Source organism: Athene noctua, chromosome 2 (genome assembly GCF_965140245.1).
Source record: "Athene noctua chromosome 2, bAthNoc1.hap1.1, whole genome shotgun sequence".
Lineage (NCBI taxonomy): Eukaryota > Metazoa > Chordata > Aves > Strigiformes > Strigidae > Athene > Athene noctua.
Window position 1 is genome coordinate 139,701,594 of NC_134038.1, and position 20,365 is coordinate 139,721,958.

Sequence of the window (20,365 nt, forward strand, 5' to 3'; positions counted from 1 at the left end):
CCCTGTGTTGAATCTGTGTGTGTCCAGGGCAACTAATAGTGTTACACCCTTTTCCACTGGCTGGAGTGAGTCATTTGGGGCTTAGGAAAGAGGCAGTTCTTTAGCTCCTTGTTGAGGTACTGAGCACTTGCCTCCAATCCCTGAAATCAATGGGTATAAATATTTGATTTTAAAAAATATAAGTACAATGACAAAAGAAATTTAGGAGCAACTATAATGCTATGCATATCTATTGGGTACATGGAGCAGGTTTGTAACACATTCTTTGTGAATGTTGACTACAAGGGTGGGAAGAGCCTAGTTCTCTCTTACATGTGTGACTTTGAATGTTAGGTTTTTAGTTTGTAGCTACTGATATCACCAAATCTCCCCTGCACGAAACATGTATGACTTGTCACAGTATTACTTAATCTGAAATTCTCCTTTTCAGTTAGCACTTTGGCGAGGAATTTCCCGGACATGTGGTGTAGCTCAGATGATTCATTGCTTTTTGCTTCTCCTTTTATAGGGTTGCAAAATTCAATAAAGAAGCAGTTCAGCTTTTAATCTGAGCACAGTAGTTTGTGAAACAGCAGAGCAATCAAGAGAGTCTTTCAGGCTCCCTTTGTCTTCTGAAATTAATTGCTTGATTTTTATTATGCACTTGCAGGAATTTGTAACTGTCTTGGTGCGAGACCCCAGGACACAGAAAGAAGACTCATGGCATTCTTACATAGACTATGAGATATTTATTCATGTAAGTATAAAAAAATATCAGTGCAGATTCTTGGGGCTCTTATATCTGATTCTGTCCAAGCCAGGGTTCTCTTTGGGGTATTGATGGAGTTTCTCTACACCACTTCTGGGAGGCTGGAAGATATTATTGTCCTTTTAACTGAGATGCAGTAGAACAGGTAAGGTGGGTTGGCCAAAGGACATGCAGAAGATCTGTGACAGAGCTGGAAGGTGAACCTGATAATTGTGTTCACATGTGCACTGCACAGTGTCTTGCAACAGAGACTGTTCTTATCTTTACATATCAGCTAGAAGGTTGTCTATAGTCAATGACATCTTACCATTACAGAATTCGTGTGTTCAGGTATTCATGGGAAAACAACTTTTCAAGTAACTATCTGGCTATGGGTACTTCAAATTCTTCCGAGTTCTTTTTGCCATGTTATTGGTTGCTGCAGTGTGGTTGTTTTCAGTGTACCTTGACATTCATATTATGCTGGTTTAGTGGTGCTTGGCTATGCCAAGTAACTACATTTGGGTTTGTGACTGTAGTCTGCCATATGGTAATGGGAGTGCACTTAGAATTATGGTTCTCTTGTGTCTTAAATTTGTCCTATACATAATTTTGTTTTGTTGATTATTCTTTGGTGGATGACATACGGAAGAAGTTATCCCAAATCTAGATCCAGGGGTTTTAATTGCAACGTAAAAAAATTTTTTGTGAAGTGTATCAAGTATCACGTGAAGAATTTGAAATCACCAGCTTACAGGGTTAATGCTTGGCACAAGACCAAAAGCATTTCCTTCCTGTGTGGGACAGTTAAGCATTCAGTGTAAGGAGAGCAAGCGGTCAGATGATGGCTTATTAAATGTCCATTGTGACAAGTACTTCTCTTCTGTGTGGCAATCAGTCCTGTGAAACTTTTACATTTTACAATGTAGTTTAAGTACTGGTTCTAAATCAATTGTATTTTTGACTTCTGATAAACAGAAATTCTGTAGATTTGGTGGGGCAGGTGATGTATTACTGTTTCACAGGCATTGGTGCATCTGAATATATATTACTTTATATATTACTGGCTTTCTCAGTGACTGCTAAGTTGGGGTGACGTTATTGAGAACTCGGTGTTATATGATTCAGCACCAGGCATCTCTGAAGCTGATAAGCATCAGCTTCATCATAAGGATCAGCTCAGCTTCCTACCAGCACAATGCCAGGCCTTTCGGAGACCAAGTCTCTAGGTCAGTCCTACCATCCAAGCTTCTCAACGGATTAAAAATCTTGGGTCTGCCAGGCTTTTAGACCAGCTGGATTCCCCTTCTGCCCAGCTCCTAGAGCATCTGGCTTCTTAAACTGTGAGGTATCCCAGACACTCATGTCTTCCAGCAAGCTGGCGTCTTTGGGCCCTCTACAGTCTGCGTCATTTGGCTGTCTAGGAGTTGTGGTTCCTGGCAAGTGATTGAGGGTGGCTTGGACTGCAGGCAGATTTATAATGGAGTCCTGCCTGGTAGGTAGGGTTTAATCTAAATGTATGCTCCGTGGGAAAATTTGGCAAAAGCATTTAATTTCCGGGAATTGTTTCTCTTTTGATGAATTGGCATTTTTCTAGTGGACTAATAGTGTTCTGTGGGAAAGCTTCCAAATGCTGCTACTTGTGGAGAGCAATCACGTTGGTTTCTCTGATTTAAGTAGGATTGTGCACTGGAAGAACTCTATATAGCTATCTGTTTGCAGGGTTACAACTAGACTAGCTAAACATGATTTTTTCCCCTGGAAAGATCGGCATTATCTGCTGAAACTTTTTTTTTCTGAGATCTTTTTTCCTGTTACTGTTGTGCCATAATCTAGATCTCTTGCTTTTAAAAAGAAAAAGTGATAAAAAATATTTCCCTGAGAAGCAGTAGAAACTGTCACCAGTCCTGTGTGAGATAAAGCACAGTCCTTCACCTAAACTGAATTAACGTCAAGCTTTCCATTGGTGTCTCAGGGATTAGCGTCTCAGATGTGTTTTTAATACTGTGCCTGCACTTTAGCTTAAGCTCATTTACAAAGTAAAATGTTTTTTATTTCCCAACAGACAAACAGTATGTGCTTTACAAGGAAAACATCCTGTGTTAGAAGACGCTTTCGAGAATTTGTTTGGCTTCGGCAGAGGCTTCAGAGCAATGCAGTGCTTATGTGAGCAACTTTATGGCTATTTAATAATCTGTCAGTCATGGAAGGGGAGGATTGTTTCATCCTAATTCTGAGAATTATAGCAATCGGAGATGAAAAGTGTTCTGTGTTTCTTACTAGCACCAGTTTATTCTGTACAAGGCTTGTTCTCTGCTCTACACCCAGAAGAATGTGGTTGATAGCCTTTGTTAGGTGAGCCCTGCTGTAATTTGTAACAGATTTGATCTGCGTTCCTTTTGCGATGCACAGGCAGCAGAAATAGCAGTCTAGTATAGGTGTATGTACCTCCTCTCTGCACTTTTAGGATACACTTAACTTCTGCAAGGACCATAAGAGACCCAGCCAGACGTTTAGGCTTAACAAATAGACCAGAAAAATCAAATTAATTTATTTTTCCCTTTGAGCTGAGTGAGAAGCCCTCCAGTTTTTCAACCTTGTGTTCCAAATTCAATTTCATGAGCTTCTGGAACATGACCCGTGGTTTTTCACATGTTCAGGGTTGGCATTTGCTTAATGCATTTTTCTCTGCTGTTTCAGATTTGGTTTTAACTGTGTATTTGCTTCTTGTTTATAAAGACAGCTACCTGAACTGCCATCTAAAACTCCCTTTTTCAATATGAACAATCCTCATCACGTGGACCATCGCCGGCAGGGTCTGCAAGAATTCCTGGAAAAGTAAGTACAGCCTATCTTAGAGATGTTGGCATTTGTATGATGTCATCAATTACCTTCTTTAAAATAGCTCATCTCTGGTACTTGAGAGCCCCCGTGTGGTCATCTGTACATGTTACACATGGTTTTATTTTTTATTTGCAGAATCATATTTCATACACGTGACTTCAGCTCGTTTGGTTATAAGGCAACTTCAACTGGGACTCTTCCACTGTGTTTTATTGCATTGGTTATAAATAATAGTTTGGGATATATTTCACTTTGCAATTGTGTACTAAGGTTGGGAGATCTTTCACCACGGTGTCTATTTCTAGCTTTCAAGAATGAGCTGGATATTCTTACACAAAGAAACAGACTTCTCTCCCTCTTTATATTCATGGAGAATTAGTCCACAAAGACACTGAACCCTCAGGAGCCTGGGAAAATTCTGTAGCGAGATCTCCTAACACAGATATTTCCTATACTGCCAATTAGTTTGTTTACCAGTCCCACTAACATAAAGAAGCTATAGCAGCTGTGACTGTTTTCAGTAAAGTTGCAATCTGTATAAAATCATTCATCAGACTTAGAGTCTGTCTGACCTATGTTACAAGGGAGTACTATGAGTTTCAGTACTGCATCCCTCAGTCCTGCTGTGCTGTAGCTACTTCACCTTCTGCAGTGGCAGAGACCCTGTTGGTGTCATTTTCTGCTTTCTCTGCCATTCTTGTACCCTAGCACTGCCAGTGCAAGAGCAGGCTGCTCGCTGCTCACAGCTGCAGGGACAGGAATTGTGCGTACGTTTGCAAGCTCTCTTTAGCCACTGCACAGGGTAAGGGCATGGTAAAACACTGTGAGGAGAGACTATTCATCTTCCTTCAGTATTAATGTTTCCATGAATCAGGACTGCATAAGCAAAGGAAAAAAGCAAGTCATTCAAGTAGGCTTTAAGCCTTGTGGTCAGTGGGTAGAGGAATATTGGACCCACTATTTTTCCAGTCAGTGTATTAGAAGCCTCCCTAACAGACAATAAATAATTGGTCCTGAGGTATATTTGTTAGGCTTAACAGCTGAAGGCAGGGAGAGCTAACTGCTACAGAAACAATATTCTATATACAGTTATATAGGATCTGTTGCTGGATAGCAAATAAATACCGATTGAAGGCATGTGAGAGAGGAAAAGGAAAGCAGAAAAGGATCAGGGTTTTTTCTGCACCTCAGGAAACAAGGGTGATTAATAGACTGACAGTGCTTCTAGAGGCAATAATATTAATGGTTATATGAAGGTTGTGGTAGTTCAGGTCTCGGGTTCTGAGCAGTTCTAGCTTAGCTGTGCTGCCCCATGGAGTAGTGCATTTCCATTTTAAAATGGCAAAGAGGACAATCTGATAACCAGGTATTTCAGCATTAAAAATATTTGCAACCGTTGTCTGAGCTTCAGAAGGCAAAACTGAAAGAGAGATTCTCTTAAAACACATCCTCACTCTCCAATTTTGGAGATGTCTGTAGCTTCAGTGGGTACTGACAGCAGAAAATGACAGCATGTGGAGCATTTTACCTTGATGCTGTTTGTCCAGGAATGGGAAAAGAGGCATCTCTGTAACGTAATGATTTAAGTGTTTGAACTTGGATGCTGTTTAGAAGGGTGTCAGCTTTCTCTCAGCCCTAGGGAATAGTTGGAGGGAGTTTTCAGAGATAGGAGTTCTGTTGTGGGGAATTGGCTTGGCACCTGCTATGCTGTACCATTGCCCTCTGCTGGCTGGCACCTCTGTGCTGCTGCTGCTTACAGAAGGGATCTTTTTACTGGCTCAGCTAGGCTGCCATGATGCCTTTTTTTTATTTTTATGAGTCTGAATCAAAAATTATTATTTCTTTCCTGAAATTGAATTTTTGGGACTCATTAACAAGTGTGTGTGTGTGTGTATGTATATGCATACACACAGTCTTGACTTTACTAAAGCTCTAGATCTGGATGCTGCATGATCTGCAGTGTGGCAATGCCAGGGGAAGCAGGACCTCCCTGGTATATTAGAAAGGGGGTGGGAAGGGAGCCAGAAAGTAGTTGGCATGGGGTGGTGTAACCCAGAACTGCAAAGCCAAGTGCTCCATTCACCCCAACAATGATGGCAGTCACTGTTTACAAGCTCGCAGCCTCACTGGTGTTCCTTTATGGCAATGGGGTGAAATAGGATTCAAATCTATGTGGACCCGTAAAGGGAAAGGTTCACAGGTAACATTTTTTCAAATGCCCATATGCGATGCAGGAACCTTGAACTCCTCTCTGCACTTGGTGCCTTGTGATATTATCAGGATCCAAGCCATCTCTGAAATGGAGTTTAGATCTTTCACAATCTCAGTTTGTGCCCTGTGCCCATTGTGTGAGCAGGTTGCTGTAGTGTCTACCAGGGCAGGAGCCACATGCCCAAGGAGTAAGGATTGAGCAGCTGGAAGGTCTCTGGTACTCAGCTCCTGGCCCTGGGAGCACCTCCATATTGCCTTTATGTGGATGGCTGTGGAATGCTCTTGTCCTCCTTCGTGTGTCACCCCAAAATGAGTTAGCATGGGGCAAGGTGCATACTAAGATCCTCTGTGGAGCCCTTCTGTGCTAAGCACAGTAGCGTGAGAATTAGGCCAACAGCTGGAAACTAAAGCAAAGCACTAGAGTTTGGTGAAATCTGTTACCAGGTGTCCGTTTTGATTTGGCTTTACTGCACAAATGCAGGGTAAGGTCTGCTTGTCTTATAGGTTATTATTTCCGAGTGATGAAGAGCTGTAAAGCTCACTTCTTTTCTGGGCATAATTTAATATTTCAGGAGGCCATTTGCATTAACGGAAGTCAGCTAGTCCTTTTTCAATTATGAATTACTTTGTAAGAATAAGGAAAATTATGTGTTTTTCCTGGTAAGTGTCCTCATCCTTTAAGGATGTCTGTAAATTCACAGGAAAAGCTTATTTTAAAATTAGAGGTCAAAATTAAAACACTAGCTTATAATATTAGGTTCTGTAAGATCCTCTTCGCTTCCATCCCTTTGTAGCTGCACAGGTTTAACTTACTAGAAAACTAATTAACAAAACCATTTTAAGTGATGTTGGGTTCAACCACTGGCATTTTTTTCTTAATTAAATACCGTTGTATCCCCCAAAAATTATGTGGTTTAGAAAAAAGGATTAGTCTTCAATTACTTTTCAAACATGGAGTTTATGCTAGGGTTGAAGACATACTGGGAGTTTTGAGAAATGCAGCGCTTGGATCCCCAGGAGATGAAGGGCATCCACAGCATTGCTGCTCTGGGTGGCTGTGCATCAGGCTCGCATGGTGCTGGAGCAAGCAAGCCACCCAAAACTCAGCTGCCTAAGGGAGAGCCATTCCCTGGAGGTGTCTGGGATTTTGGCCTTCTCCTCATGCCTCCTTACCTTACCACTGCAGTCTCACAAGCAGGAGCTGGTGCGGGGTCAGAGGACTCTCCCAGGGGTGTCTCCACTGGGCGCTCTCTCAGGGATGTGGAAAGTGGGAGACTGGCTCCGAGAGCTTGCTGGGGCTCACGCGGGAGCACTGGCGGCTGTGGGGTAGGTGGGATCAGGTGAGTGGTGGCTGCCTCTTTCCAATGGAGCCTTGCTAATATTTCCTATTGAGTGAAGTGAATAATGCCTAGCAGGCGCACATCGCTCAATCCTTTCCTAACCGTACACATTATCAGATGCCCAACAGTTGCTTCACAGTTGTTTGCTATCAATAACATTTCCTCACTTATAAAAAATGAAGGAGGAAACACAGTCAGCTTTTTTAAAGAGGAAACTGGGGCTTTGTTTGCTGTGGGCTGGGGCGAGGGGCTAAGGGGCTGGGTGCTCAATAGAGGGCACCACAGCACAGGCTGTCATCCCCTGCCTCTCAACTCCTGGTTTTGTTTTTTTTTTTTTTTTTTTTCTTCGCTGTGTGCTCATGATATGATGTAAATGGACAGAATAAATTTGTCGAAAACAAAATCAGAGTGTTAACCTTCCACACACATGCAAGTGTGCATCTGTCATTGTATTAGGTTACAGTAGATACAGGAAATCTTTAGTTAGGATTAAGTTGTACTGTTCAGCCATATGTTGTTCTCCTCGAGCAGAACAGTGTATAATGTACCTAATAAAATCATGTTGAAGAAAACCAGATTTTGGACCTTGTCCAAATAAGACAAAACACATGTTTTGTCTTTTGTAAATGTTCTTGCCATAACACGGGGAAGGAGAAATACTCCTTATATAGTATCCAGCATTTCCTCAAAAAAGACATTATTTCTTCTGTTTGTGAAATTATGGGTTCTGGCCACGCTTCTTTAAAGGTCTAGAGATCAGAAGCATTTACTGAAAGCTTACAAACAAAGATTCACATGGCCGTGAATAAAAAATTATTTTATTATCTCTAATTCAAATGTAGAGCCTTATCCTGCAGCCCCCTTAATCACATGAGTAGTCATTATGTATGTGAGCAATCTGGCTGAGAGGAGTGAGATCTCTGACAAGTAATGACCACTGATGGGATCAAGACTTGCAGAATTTAGCCTTTCGTTCGTATTCCAGGCGTGCCTAGAAAGTCTGTTGTTCTCTTAAATATGCCCCGTCAGTTTATAGGAATTATCACCATGAGCCATGACTCTTCCATTAGTGTGACGGCATCGAGAGCTGATGCACATCGTTGTAGCTGCAGCTTTGCACTGACACTGGCTCTAATAAAACTGTTGGAGAAGCACTGGGAGTGCTACTGGTTGTGTTCAAACTGCGCACGCGTTCAGCCTCTGCTAAGACATCCGAATATTAATATTATGACACTCCGCCTTTCCTCTTGCCTTTTTAATTTGATAGGTGATGTTTTGTAATTTTGATTTTTTTTAAAGTCCTTGGAGCCAAACCTATTTTTTTAGATGTATGACCCTTCACATAGTGAGTCCCCAGGACAGCAAAAGCCCTGGAGAGCAACTGATATACCAGCACTTAATACTACTAGTAACATCTGGTGACAAATGTATTGTTATTTCCTTGAAGAAGGAGTATTTTGAACAGGAAAGCATAATGCTTATGGATGGCACAATTTAATTTTCATTTTGATTGCTTGAAGGATGCAATTAAAAAGCAATCTAACCTGTTGGTTCAGATGGGGGGAAAACAGAAGTTATTTTTTAATTAAAAGAAGGAAGAAATGCTTCAAGGGTATGGCTGGGTGAGCAGTGTTCATATATTTGCTTTCAGGATGGTTTTAAATGGTTTGCAAAATGCATTGAGTATTTGGTCCTTTTCCCCATTGTAAACACATATGCGCACACACACATATACATGCACACTATATATATATACACACACACATACATATATGTGCGAGTGTGTGTGATTAGCTTTATGAACATCTTTTCATTTCTTTGCCTTGGTTTCTCTTCACTCCTTTCACCTCCAGATGGCACTATGAAGCAGAAAAGAAAATTACTGTGAAATAATGAGTCCAATGTAAAGTAAAATTGGAAATTGAATTATAGCTGCAGAAAAAGGACAGTAGCCTTGAGGTCCTGATCAGTCTGTACTCTTATCACTTTTGTTTGCTGTTCCATGTGTTAGGTTACTGGCGAGTTAATAACAGTGCTTTAGCAGTTCAAGGCTTAGCAGAATTGTACTGGACATGAAATAAAGCTAAAATGAATTTGTGTCCAATATCATTGACATTAGTGCTCATTACTTCTCTGGTGTAATGCCTCAAACCATCTAAAATCAATTTTAAAGATTACCCATTATTTTATAAAGAAAATAAAATACATTTCAAACAGCAACAGGGCTGTAAGTGTAGTGTAATCTCATGAACAGTTAGTTATTTGTGTTTTCGCTGGTTGGCAGGAAACTTTTGAAGGTACAGCAAGAAGAAAATCTGTGAAACTAAATGCCATCCACAGAATTTAATGTCTTGGCTTTTTGCTGGGTTACTTGGTATTAGACACGCAAATGTTAGAATTGCAGAAATGTGCATCCCCTCATTGTGCTCGTAAGCCTGGGAAAAACAGTAACTCTAGTTACTATAAAGTGAACTCCAGCATGCTGGGTTGGTTTTTTTTGTTTGTTTGTTTTGGTTTTTTTTTTAAGAGGAAGAAAAGAGGAAGCAGACAATTTACTCCCCCAGTTGCATAAACTATAAATGTGGATTTATTGTATGGAATGATACTTTTTCTTTTCCTTTTTGTTGCAATATTTGTCTTTGTTTGGAATGTATGTTTATCAAGACTCAAGGTTGAAATCCTCTTTTAGTGGCTGCTGAATGATGGCTTTTCAAACTGTATTTACGAAGCTGTTGCTGTCAAGGTGTGTAGACATGTAGATTCTGTGTTTTGATTCACTTTTTACACAGCATTTGCTGGCTGCTTTTAGACTACAAAGAAGTTTTTCTGTATTTTTATACACTGCATGCATTGATTTTACAGATGTTTATTTGCTATGTTTAAGTAAAATTGTGAGAATTTAGATTGGATTAATAAGGCTTTCTTTAGGTATGAAAGTCTGCTTATTTTGAATTTCAGTGAAACCTGGTCCTTCTGAGACCGAATTTCAAATGCACCTGGTAGATCATAAGGGTTATTGCAGACATTTCCTCATTGGAAGGTGTCAAAGTCTGAGTTATTTGGTTGAGTCTGTGTGTGTGTGTTTACCTAGGCAAATGAAATGTGCATGTACACAAATATCATGCGTTTTCAGTTAGGTATCTTATTACTTGATTTGACAGATTTTTTTTTTTTAATAGGCTTAGACGAAGCTAGAAATCCTTTAGTGTATTTGCTAAATGTTATTGTAATGTTGGCCACTTTAGAGAACAGTTTTCATAATGTGTTTGTATTTTAAAACGCTACAGTCCAAACACACCATTAATCTTATTTGAGAAAAGGAACTAATCAGTTACACTTTTCATTCTAGTCAGAGTACCTATAGAATGCAATATTTCTTTCTGCTCTTACTAGCTCTTACATTAATGTAATCTCTTGTTTCCTATTGCATAGCAATGACTTCTTTTGTAACCTAAATGGGTAGAAATAGGTAAATATTGACTCTTTAACAGTTGTGATTCGTTTAAAGATATTTTAATAATTTTCTATGGAGCACTGTTTGGCATGGTCATAGGCTCTGATGATTCTATTACATGAGTAAAATTACATTTACATATAAAAAAATCTCTTGTTAATCATTCTAGGATTTGAGTATTAACGATTCCTTCTTTAGAGAAATGTTGCAGCAAAGTTGCTTTTTTTTTTTTTCTTCAAAAATAGTGATGATGATCCTCAATTCTCAGTCCTTGTAAAAGTATCTCTACAACTTTCTGTGTTACTGGAATGTGTTGTATTTTGTTTACTCTCACCTGATATAAGTAAATACTCTGTGCTAAATTTATTGAAGACTTAATTTAAAATACATATAAACCAAAGATAAAATGAGACTTTTGAAAAACTGTTTACAAGTAAATCTGTCAGTGTTCAGTTTTAGCATTTTCATTCTAGCTTAAATGTACACATATTTGTAAAAGCGTAAATGATTTTGGCTAGCGTTGGCTCTGTTGTTAACAGGTATTTCAAAGTCCTGATACTGCATGTGGATGAAGTCCTCTGTCTCTGTACACACTTCTTCCCCCCCCACTAAAGAAATTGGTGACTTGTAATTTTTAGAAAAGCTTACCTATTAAAAAAAAAAAAAAAAAAGAGTTCTCAAATGGAGACCAAATTTTCCTAAAAGTATATGCCTCCAACTGCCTAAAAATCATTAATTGATCCATGTGGTAATAACAGATGGTTAAATGAAAGAAATGTCCTTGAAGTTATTCTAATAGCAGATGTGCCTAACTATTAGCTTCATGTTTTTACTCACCTAAAATTCCAAATAATGTAATAAGAAAGTAACACACACCTAATCATTTTAATATGTTCATTACCTTCTGTTACTGATTTAGGATTCATCTGAAAATTCAAAAGCAGGACGTCATTTGGAATTTGTTCTGGTAAAATACTTTAGAATATATGTATGTATGTGCATCTGTATAAAAACATTTAACTTTTCTTCTTTTTCCAGAATCCTACAACATGCGTTATTGCTTTCAGACAGTAGGCTTCACCTCTTCTTACAGACTCAGCTAAGCCCAGAAGATATGGAGGCTTGTGTATCTGGACAGACCAAATACTCTGTTGCTGATGCAATTCATAAGTTTGCCTCTTTGAACAGACGTTTTCCTATAGAAGATGAAGAGAGAAAAAAAGATAAAAATGATGCGGACTCTGATTCAGAGAGGTGATTTCTGTATTTCCTTACTTTCTGAGATTATATATACATACATACACATGCACATGCTTCACTTTTTTTGTTGATGTAATACTAAGATAATGAAAAAATTAATTGACTGAGATTTTATTGAGCTGTGACAGCTCATCATAGAAGTCTTCACACACACCTCCACACTGAATTAATGAATGCAGTAGAAATTCAATTATCTGCATTCTGATTATGTGAATTTCATTTAGTCAGACTTGAATTATTCGCGTTTAAATTATCTTGCTAAAAAAATATCCAACTGCACTCCAAATGGCTAATTAAAAGTCCAAATTTCCTGTCTCTCTTTGTGACTGGAGATAATTAAAGTTCTCCTCTGTTACTCAGGCTTTGAGTGTGTTGTGAAAACCAATTTCCTCCTTTTATTTTTTTTTCCCCCCCCCCCTCTCTCCTCTTCTGCAGTTCATCCTCCGGGCTCAGACCTAGTGATGACAGCATTTCATGTGGATGTAAAGCAAGCCCAGCTTCTGAAGAATCATGAAAAATCATTCCTGTGTTGCTATCTTAAGGACAGTACAAAGCAGTTTCTGCTCTGTTTACGTGTACCACGTAAACACCGCTGGCTGGTAACACTTACCTAAAAGACACGTTGTCGATACAACCACATGTCCTCACAAAATTTTCAAAACAGACCTTGATACTATTTCTTTGTTGATTTATTATGTACGCTGCTTCAGGTCTACATGCTACCTATTACATTTAGGTTTTTGTGACTATTTAAAATCTCGGTATTGGATAAGTCATGCTGTGCTGACATATGTGGCAGTTCAAATATTTCCCTTAGCGAGTGCATGTCTTGGACCTGAAAAATAAAGATAACTTAATTCCTCAGCTTAAAAGTTGGTATATCATATCAAATATATGCAAAGCATCTTTTTGTAATTTGTATCAGAGAAGTTTCATCTTTAGGAGTCATTTGACATTGGTGATGAAATTACATACCCCACAAGGTATTCACTTTTTAAAGTAGCTCAGCAACATCAGCAAAACAACATTTGTACAAACTATATGCTGCTGACAATTTGAGATATAAATATATCTTCCTCTGGTCTTTCTGTAATGTTTATGGAAAGCTTGGGTTTATCATGTATATGAACCGAAGGCCAAAATTCTTGGGCACGGTTGCTTAGAAGTTAGAAATATTAATAAAAATGACATCATTTCTAGGTTTGCTAGAGATTCTCACTTCCCAGGGAATTACAGGTACTCGTTCCCAGTGAAAATCCTGGATGAGGTCCACTAAAACCAATGGCTGAATTTTGCATTGACCTCGCTAGGGCCAGGATTTCACCCAGCATGTTTAACTTCAGGCACTTATATTTGAAGATGCTGGGAGAGATGTTTTAGTTCAGCAGTTTAAATGGAGAATATCTCCCTCTCCGAGATGACGATAATCACATAGCTATAACGTGCTGTACGGACGTGGACCTCCCCACTCTTTGGGAGTAATAGGAGCTGCTGATTTCATTGTGGCTGTAGTTAACATGTTGGAATATTGACTTTTTCACAAACAAAAGGCAAGCTTGAACCCAACTTTGTAACCACCAACGCTTATTTTGATTAAATGTCAGTTTTGCTCTTTATTGTTAACAGCAGCTGTGTAGTGTCTTGTCCCAGATTCTGTCAAAGGAATATGTTTCACTGTGGTGGTGTATTTATATTTGACATTTAACTGCTATTAAAAAGAGCTAGGGGGTCTGATCACCCTAGCAAAGCTCCCATTAACTTCAGTGCTGTAGTTACCAGCCTAGAAATGGAGATATATAGATATATATATGTATATTACTTTAAAAAAAAAAATAATTCTGTGGATACTTTCAAAGAAGGAGCATTTCAAACCTGTGAATTGCAGAAACAATAGATTATTAAATGGCCAGCTAATAAAGGGTAGCATAGGCATGTGTGGACATGCTTTTTTAAAGCATCCAGCTGGGAATCTGTGTAATTTTAGAAACATGTTTTAATAGCCCGAGGATAACATCTCTTAGGTAACTACTTTAAGCCACTGTATTTTGTTGATGTTAGCACTTTTATAAGATAAATATGCGTGTTTCTTTTTGCTTGATCTTATTGAGTTGCACAAATGTATCTATTCACCTTCTCAGCTTGTGTGTGAGTTAGCAGCAATGCTGTTTTAATGTAAAAGTGGTAACAATTAAAGCAACAAGTTATCGCTAAAAGTAACTTCAAAAAATAGCAGTTATTGCCAGGCAGAGATTTGGATTACTTGACTTTTTTTTTTTTTAAGATGGCAGATTACAAGAAAAATTGTTTAGCAAATTTATTTAAAAGACGGGGAAAATTAAAAAAACAAAAACTGGAATAATGTCTGAGAAATGCATTAATGTTTTTATTTAATGTCAGGGTAGTGGGGTTTTGTTTTAAAAGACTGAGCTAAACTGTTAAAGCACTTTACAATTCTGGCCTTCTAACACATCCTCAATATTTGATTAAAATTACAGAAATACAGGGTTTGGAGAGCCTTTGTGGCTATTTTTTTTTTTTTATTATTTCTAAGAGTTTACCTGTATGCCAGTGAGTGTTTTCCAAATGGTTGTGTTTCTGAAATACTTGTTTTCTAATAGTTATATTGTGTTCTGTTATTTTCTTTGTCACCCTGTTCAGAAACTCTAAGACTACTGTAACAGAACTTTCTCCCCAGCTCTGACAGAAATTTGCTTAAATATTTATCTTTTGAATGTTGTTTGTATAGCTAGTATTACTGAAATTTTTCTTAATTAAAGGGGAGGGAAAAGTATGCTCTAGTGTGTCTTTTTTTCTATCAGCTGAATGTAACTGCATATAAATGCTTTAAGACATTTTGTGTAATTTGGAACATTGAATATAACTGTTACAAATTTAAATGTAAAAAAATATTTTTTTCATCTGTTGTGTGACTTTAATGATTTGGTGATTTTTCAACACTGTCATATTTCGATCAGTTGATCACTGGTATTTTGATCCTCATTTTTTAGCTTTGAATAATAATGATATTTCCTGCTAGGTTTTTTTTTTTAAACAGGCTAATATTCAGTTTATAATATCATATAATTACTTATTGCTAATTTATATCTAATTGCAATAATTCTGCACTCAAAAGCTTCACTTTATCTTTTGCTTAGAACTTTATATTCTTTTTATGATGATTTCTTAAAAGCTTTTAAGTAATTAAATAAAACAAGTTGACACTTTTTTTTATTTGTTTAAACCTGACAGTAAGGTTTCCTTTATTTGAATATCAATATCCTAATCACTTTATGATTTACCATGTGTAATCTCTCTTCAACTATTTTTGTAATATGTATGTGTATACATATATTTATAGACACTGTTATGGTTGGGTTTGTTATTGTTTTTATTAAAAATATGAAGTGAAAAAAGCCATATGTGATATCAATTTCTAAAACGTGTAACTTCAGAATATTGTAAACTAGTATTATGCAACCTGTTACTTACAGTGTCATTGAAATGCAGTTTTAAGAAAAAGGAGAAAGATTGTCACTTGAAATGGAAATTTTAAATAGCAATGTAGTTTTATAAGCTTTGAGGAAATTTATAGCCTTAAATGCTCCTCTGTATAACACCACACAGTTTTGTGTCCACATCTTTTTTTTTTTGACGTGACATATTGAAATTTTTTTCCAGAGCAATATTTAAGTTATGAAAGCACGCAGTGTTTGTGACTTGCGCTGTTGTAAAAGACACGGTACAGATAAAGTCAGCGTGTTCAGCTGGGAGAAGAATAAAACTTGTATCTTTCTGTGTTGTCTCCCTGTAATTACAGGACTAGGCGCAGTGCTAACGCCCACTGAGTTTTCCCCACGGGCTTTTACGAGGCTGCAAAAATGTAAATCATTATTCCCAATATCAGTCAGGTTCACTCTTTTCAGGAAAGGCCTAAAATGCTTTAGAAAACACACAACGATATTAAAAAAAAATACTCCGTACCCTGTCAAATCCCTTCTCTGCCATCTGGAATCAAACGGCCTTAGGAAAAAGAATGCCAGTGACGTTTTAAAACAGAAATCAAACTTGATCCTGCGGCCTCGTTCGTTCGCCACCTCCCCTCCCACCTCACACCTTGTGTGCCCGGCCGCGGGGGTAACGCGCTTCGCCGCCGGTGGATGCGGCGAGCGCGGAGGAGGGCTTTAAAAAAAAAAAAAAGTCGCTTCCCCGCGCACCGTCTCCTACCGCCGGCCGCGGAGCGGAGCGAGACTCTTACCTGGGGTCGCCGTTCCCCTCCGCTCCGCCCGGCCTGTCAGGGGCTCCCGCTGCCGCAACCCCCCCCTCCTTCCCCCCCCTCCCCCCGGCGTACGGCTCGGGCGGCGGTGCGCGCATACGCGCGCACCGCCGCCCGAGCCGTACGCCGGGGGGGGGCGGCTGTCAGTGACCGAATCCGCCCGGCCTTGATCCGGTAACTCGTAGCAACCGCAGCCCATGGCAACGGCGGGGGGGGGCGAGCGCGGCTGCCCTCGCTGCCGTCTTGCTCCCTCCTCATCTCCTCGTGGGGGAGGTGCGGAGACCGGCTCCGTGCCCCCACCCCCTCCCGGTAACCCGTTCTTGCCCCCCCCCCGCCTTTCCACGGTTTCTCTCCGCTCCCCTCCTCCGCCGGCCGCGTCCGCTCCGCGCCGCCAGGGGGCGCTGTGGGTCAGCGAGAATCGCGGAGCCGGGCGGGGCGCGGCGGCTGTTCCCGCGCGGTTCATCTCCGCGGCGTTCCGCGGGGGTTACAACGTGTATTTCGCCGATTTATCTTTTTTTTTAGTTTTTTTTTGTTTGGTTGGGGTTTTTTTTGTTTTTTTGGTTTTTTTTTTTCCACATCCCCAAAGCCCGTCCCGTAGCCCCGCGGCTCCCCGACCAGGCAAAACAAGGAGGCGCCCACCGCGCTGTGGGATGGGGTTCAGCCGTGAGGGGGGGGGCTGCACCTGCCTCCCCACGGGGAACCTCCCGCGTCCCCCCCACAGCACGGCAACGCCGGGCTCCGCAATGTTAAAAAAATATATATAATTTAAAAAAAAAAATATTTAAAATTTTTTTTTCAATACAAAAGCAATTAGGGGCCAGCGCAAAGCCGAGGCGTGACATTTACCAGCTTCCGTGGCAGGCAGGCTGCACTTAAATGGAGGCCTTTCTGTGGAACAACAAGAGCCAAAAGGCCTTGTGTCACCCAGTTATGTAAGACACAATCTCGCCTGAAAATGCACAATGAATCGGGAAGGATTTATGTAATTAATTGACCAGTCTTAACCTGTTATCGTGATGTAAGGAATTTGGAACTCATTAATTTGGGCCCTGACAGATTTCATATTAGAGCTGGCAAATATGGATTGAGCCTCTTATTCTTGTAGCAGCTGGAATTTCCATGACAGTGAGGATTAGTGAAGAAGACCTATTGCTGGAGTCAAACTGCCTCTTTTGTAATCAGCAGCCCTGCTCTGCATTAGCGGGGTAATGGGAAAGAGAAAAAAAATAAATACCAAAAGGAAAAAAAAAAAAAAAAGTATTCATGTGTGGAACTGAGCAAGGGAGGGAGAGGAGGGATGTGTCCTGCAGAGCAGAGGCACCGGAGTGGGGCTTTCCTGGCCCTGTAGCAATGAAAACTCGGTGAAGGCAGCCCTGGCATGGTGGAAAGGGAAGGTGCCCGAAGCACAGGTCCGCAGCATCAGCGTGGGGCTTGCTGCCTCTCAGCCAGACCTTCAGATGGAGCCTCCCGAGATCCACCCAGTACTTGGGGCTGTGGTGTCAGTGGTGCTAGGAGTGGGCTCTGGGCTGCTGAGGACTGGAGGGATTTAGGGATAGAGGGGTTTGGGTTGTAGTTCTGGGGGAGAGGGCACTGGGAGGTACCTGTCTTCCAGCCTGGACCATGACGCCCTCGCCAGTGGGGTAAAGGATGCTCAGGGTGGGTAAGGACCGGGTCCAGGGACGAGGACAGGCTGCCATGCAGCTGTGGCAAGGGTGACTCTGCACGTGAGATGCTTCAACTTCCCACATACAAAGACAGGAGTAAGGAAACTCCCTTTGTCTGCTGGTTCACAGCAACCTCTCAGTACAGTTTTTCATGGTGCCTGCTTGGGGAGGGCCCTCATCCCATTATCATTTCTAGGCATTGATGTAATAGTAATAACATTGAGTACAGACTGTATGGAAACAGTCTAGGAGGTTTTCTTTTCTCTCCCAGCAACCTGTTAATGACTGCCCTGGTAGTGAATACAGTTGTTAGAAATTACTTTAAAAGGTTTCCATGAAGCATCATCATATTTCTCCCTGCAAAGTGTTTATCTTTCCTTGTGACAAGTGCCATGCAATGATGGAGGAGTATTTTTCATTTTCTCATCGTTTCTTTATGCTTTTTGGTAGTTGCAAATTTGCCCTCCATGATCATGTAGAGCCACTGTTTGTTCCTGTGGGTCATTTCTGCATAACAACCAGAAGAAGGGAAGAGATGAAAAACAGGGGAAATTGACAGTAAAACCACAATTGTTTGCACAGACTGTAATGGCAAGTGCATGTTAAAAATAAAATGCAGCAAATAAGGTCTATGTGGCTCAAATCTTTTGGTCAATCTTGCCCATGTGCATATTGGCCTTGTCTCCCATCATTGTGCCGAGATGGTTATATGAATCCTGGTACCAAAACTCGAGCATTCAGTTCTAAATTTGGGGATCTCCATGGGGTTGAGTGCGTGGTGCTGGAGTCCTGCTCTTACCAAATTTCAAACTCTTTGGAGAAGGGCTACTGTGTTTTCCTGAGGGGCTAGATCTAGCTCTGCAGTAGCCTTTACATTGCTCTCATAGTTGCCAGGTAATAATCCAGATCATAGCTGTAATCTCCATGATTTAAACAAACAAAAACAACCTAGACCAATAGATTACAATTTGATTGTGCTCTTTCAAAGAATGTCTTATTGTCTCCTGATAAATTAAAAAAAAAACTTTGCACATGTCAACTAGCTCAGATTTCCCCCAAAGGCAGGGAATACTTTATCTTTTATGGTGGTACACAGACCCAACTCAACCACTGTCGCACCAGGTCTATCTTTGCTTTTTTTAATGATCAGGAGCAGCAAACCACTCAGGTACTACTGCACTTACGGGTTTTGCTCAGATGTTCCTCTTGTTAAAATGTTGATCAGGCACAGCTGATTTCCATATTAATCGTGCTGGCATATGCCTGAGCTTAGAATTATTTCAAACAACAAAACAAAGCATTTTTAAGTTTAAATGGATATTGTCATTATAAATATTTGCACTTTCCCAATTCCTTCCCATGGAGATGTTTAAAATCTGCCTGAGTGGTGGAACTTTCTTGGGACACTCATGACTTTGGGTGCTTATAAATTTAAAGCTAGTTATTTATTACTGGTATTTACTAGTTGGGGTTGTTTTTTGCTTCTAGGTAAGAAAACAATCAGCTGAGATGGGTATTTTGACAGACTCTTACACTATTTTTATTCTTTGATGCTTAATCAGAAAGCAAAGCAAAAACATGGTATAGCAAACCAAATACAGAAAAAACCCTACAGTTAAACCTTCTGAACAAAAACATCTTTGCTGCAGATATTTTATAACTTATACCAGTACAGAAGGCCTGTTTTAATTTATGTGCAAATACTAAATGCAAATTTCAGAGTAGAAGTGGTTAAGAAATATCAAGCAGTGATTCAACTGAAGTAGCAGGGAAAAGCTTTGTGCTGCTTACACTGAAGGTGAAAACTCTGTCTTCTAAATGGCACTCAGGTTAAAAACTACATTCTTGTTTGAACCAATAGGTGGCCTTTTTGAATGTGTTATAGTTTATTTTTCCCTGAAAACAGAAAAATGTCTGCTTTGAGGTAGAGAACATTTTCAATCAGTAATTTTCAAACAGTGAAAATGTATTTTTGTTTCTGAAAATCAGTAGTAGATGAAATTCTGGATCAGTAGTAGATGAAATTCTATTTCCTATTCTAGAAGTTTTCAGTGTGCTTATGTTTACGCTAACTCCCGAGTCTTCAATGCATAATAATAATCAATAATGGTGATGATAAAGAGGACTACAAAGTCCATCCTTTTTCATATGTTTGTGCTCTCAAAATGCCATATATTTACAGTTTCTAAGACCTCTCATAGTTTCATATTTCATGTTATTTACACAGGTAATTAAAACAGTTTTAAAAGAACAGTATCTCCTTGTGCTTCAGAAAAGGAGCACTTGTGATTTTTCAGAAGTCACACCTCTGAGCCAAGTGTCAGGAATCTTGATTCTGTTTTATTTCCTGTATAAGAAATACATTCTTAAAAGGGTTTCTGCAGGGAAAAGGCAGCCGGCAGCCATAGGTGGCCGAGCTCTTTTAAAACCCTGGGTCAGGTGAGGGTATTAAACACTTGAAAACAGAGCCCTATGTTCTTCAGAACATCCCTCACTGGGGTGTGGATCCCCTGAGATATTTTGGCGGTTCACTCCCCGAGTTGTGTTTTTGTGGATATATGACTATTTCTTGTGTTTTGACCAATTTTGGGC

At 39.9% G+C, this 20,365-nt stretch overlaps 1 protein-coding gene across 2 annotated transcripts in view; it reads left to right on the forward strand.

The window, feature by feature from the left end:
* The window catches only part of SNX10 (sorting nexin 10), a 35,656-nt gene extending 21,029 nt beyond the window's left edge, over positions 1-14,627 (forward strand). For both annotated transcript variants that reach the window (XM_074900443.1, XM_074900444.1), the window contains exons 3-7: positions 650-736; positions 2,793-2,893; positions 3,467-3,565; positions 11,615-11,830; positions 12,272-14,627. In XM_074900443.1, coding sequence (XP_074756544.1) covers positions 650-736; positions 2,793-2,893; positions 3,467-3,565; positions 11,615-11,830; positions 12,272-12,350 — 582 coding nt within the window. In that variant the 3' untranslated portion in view covers positions 12,351-14,627. The remainder of the gene's footprint in view (positions 1-649; positions 737-2,792; positions 2,894-3,466; positions 3,566-11,614; positions 11,831-12,271) is intronic.
* Positions 14,628-20,365: the final 5,738 nt, after the last annotated feature.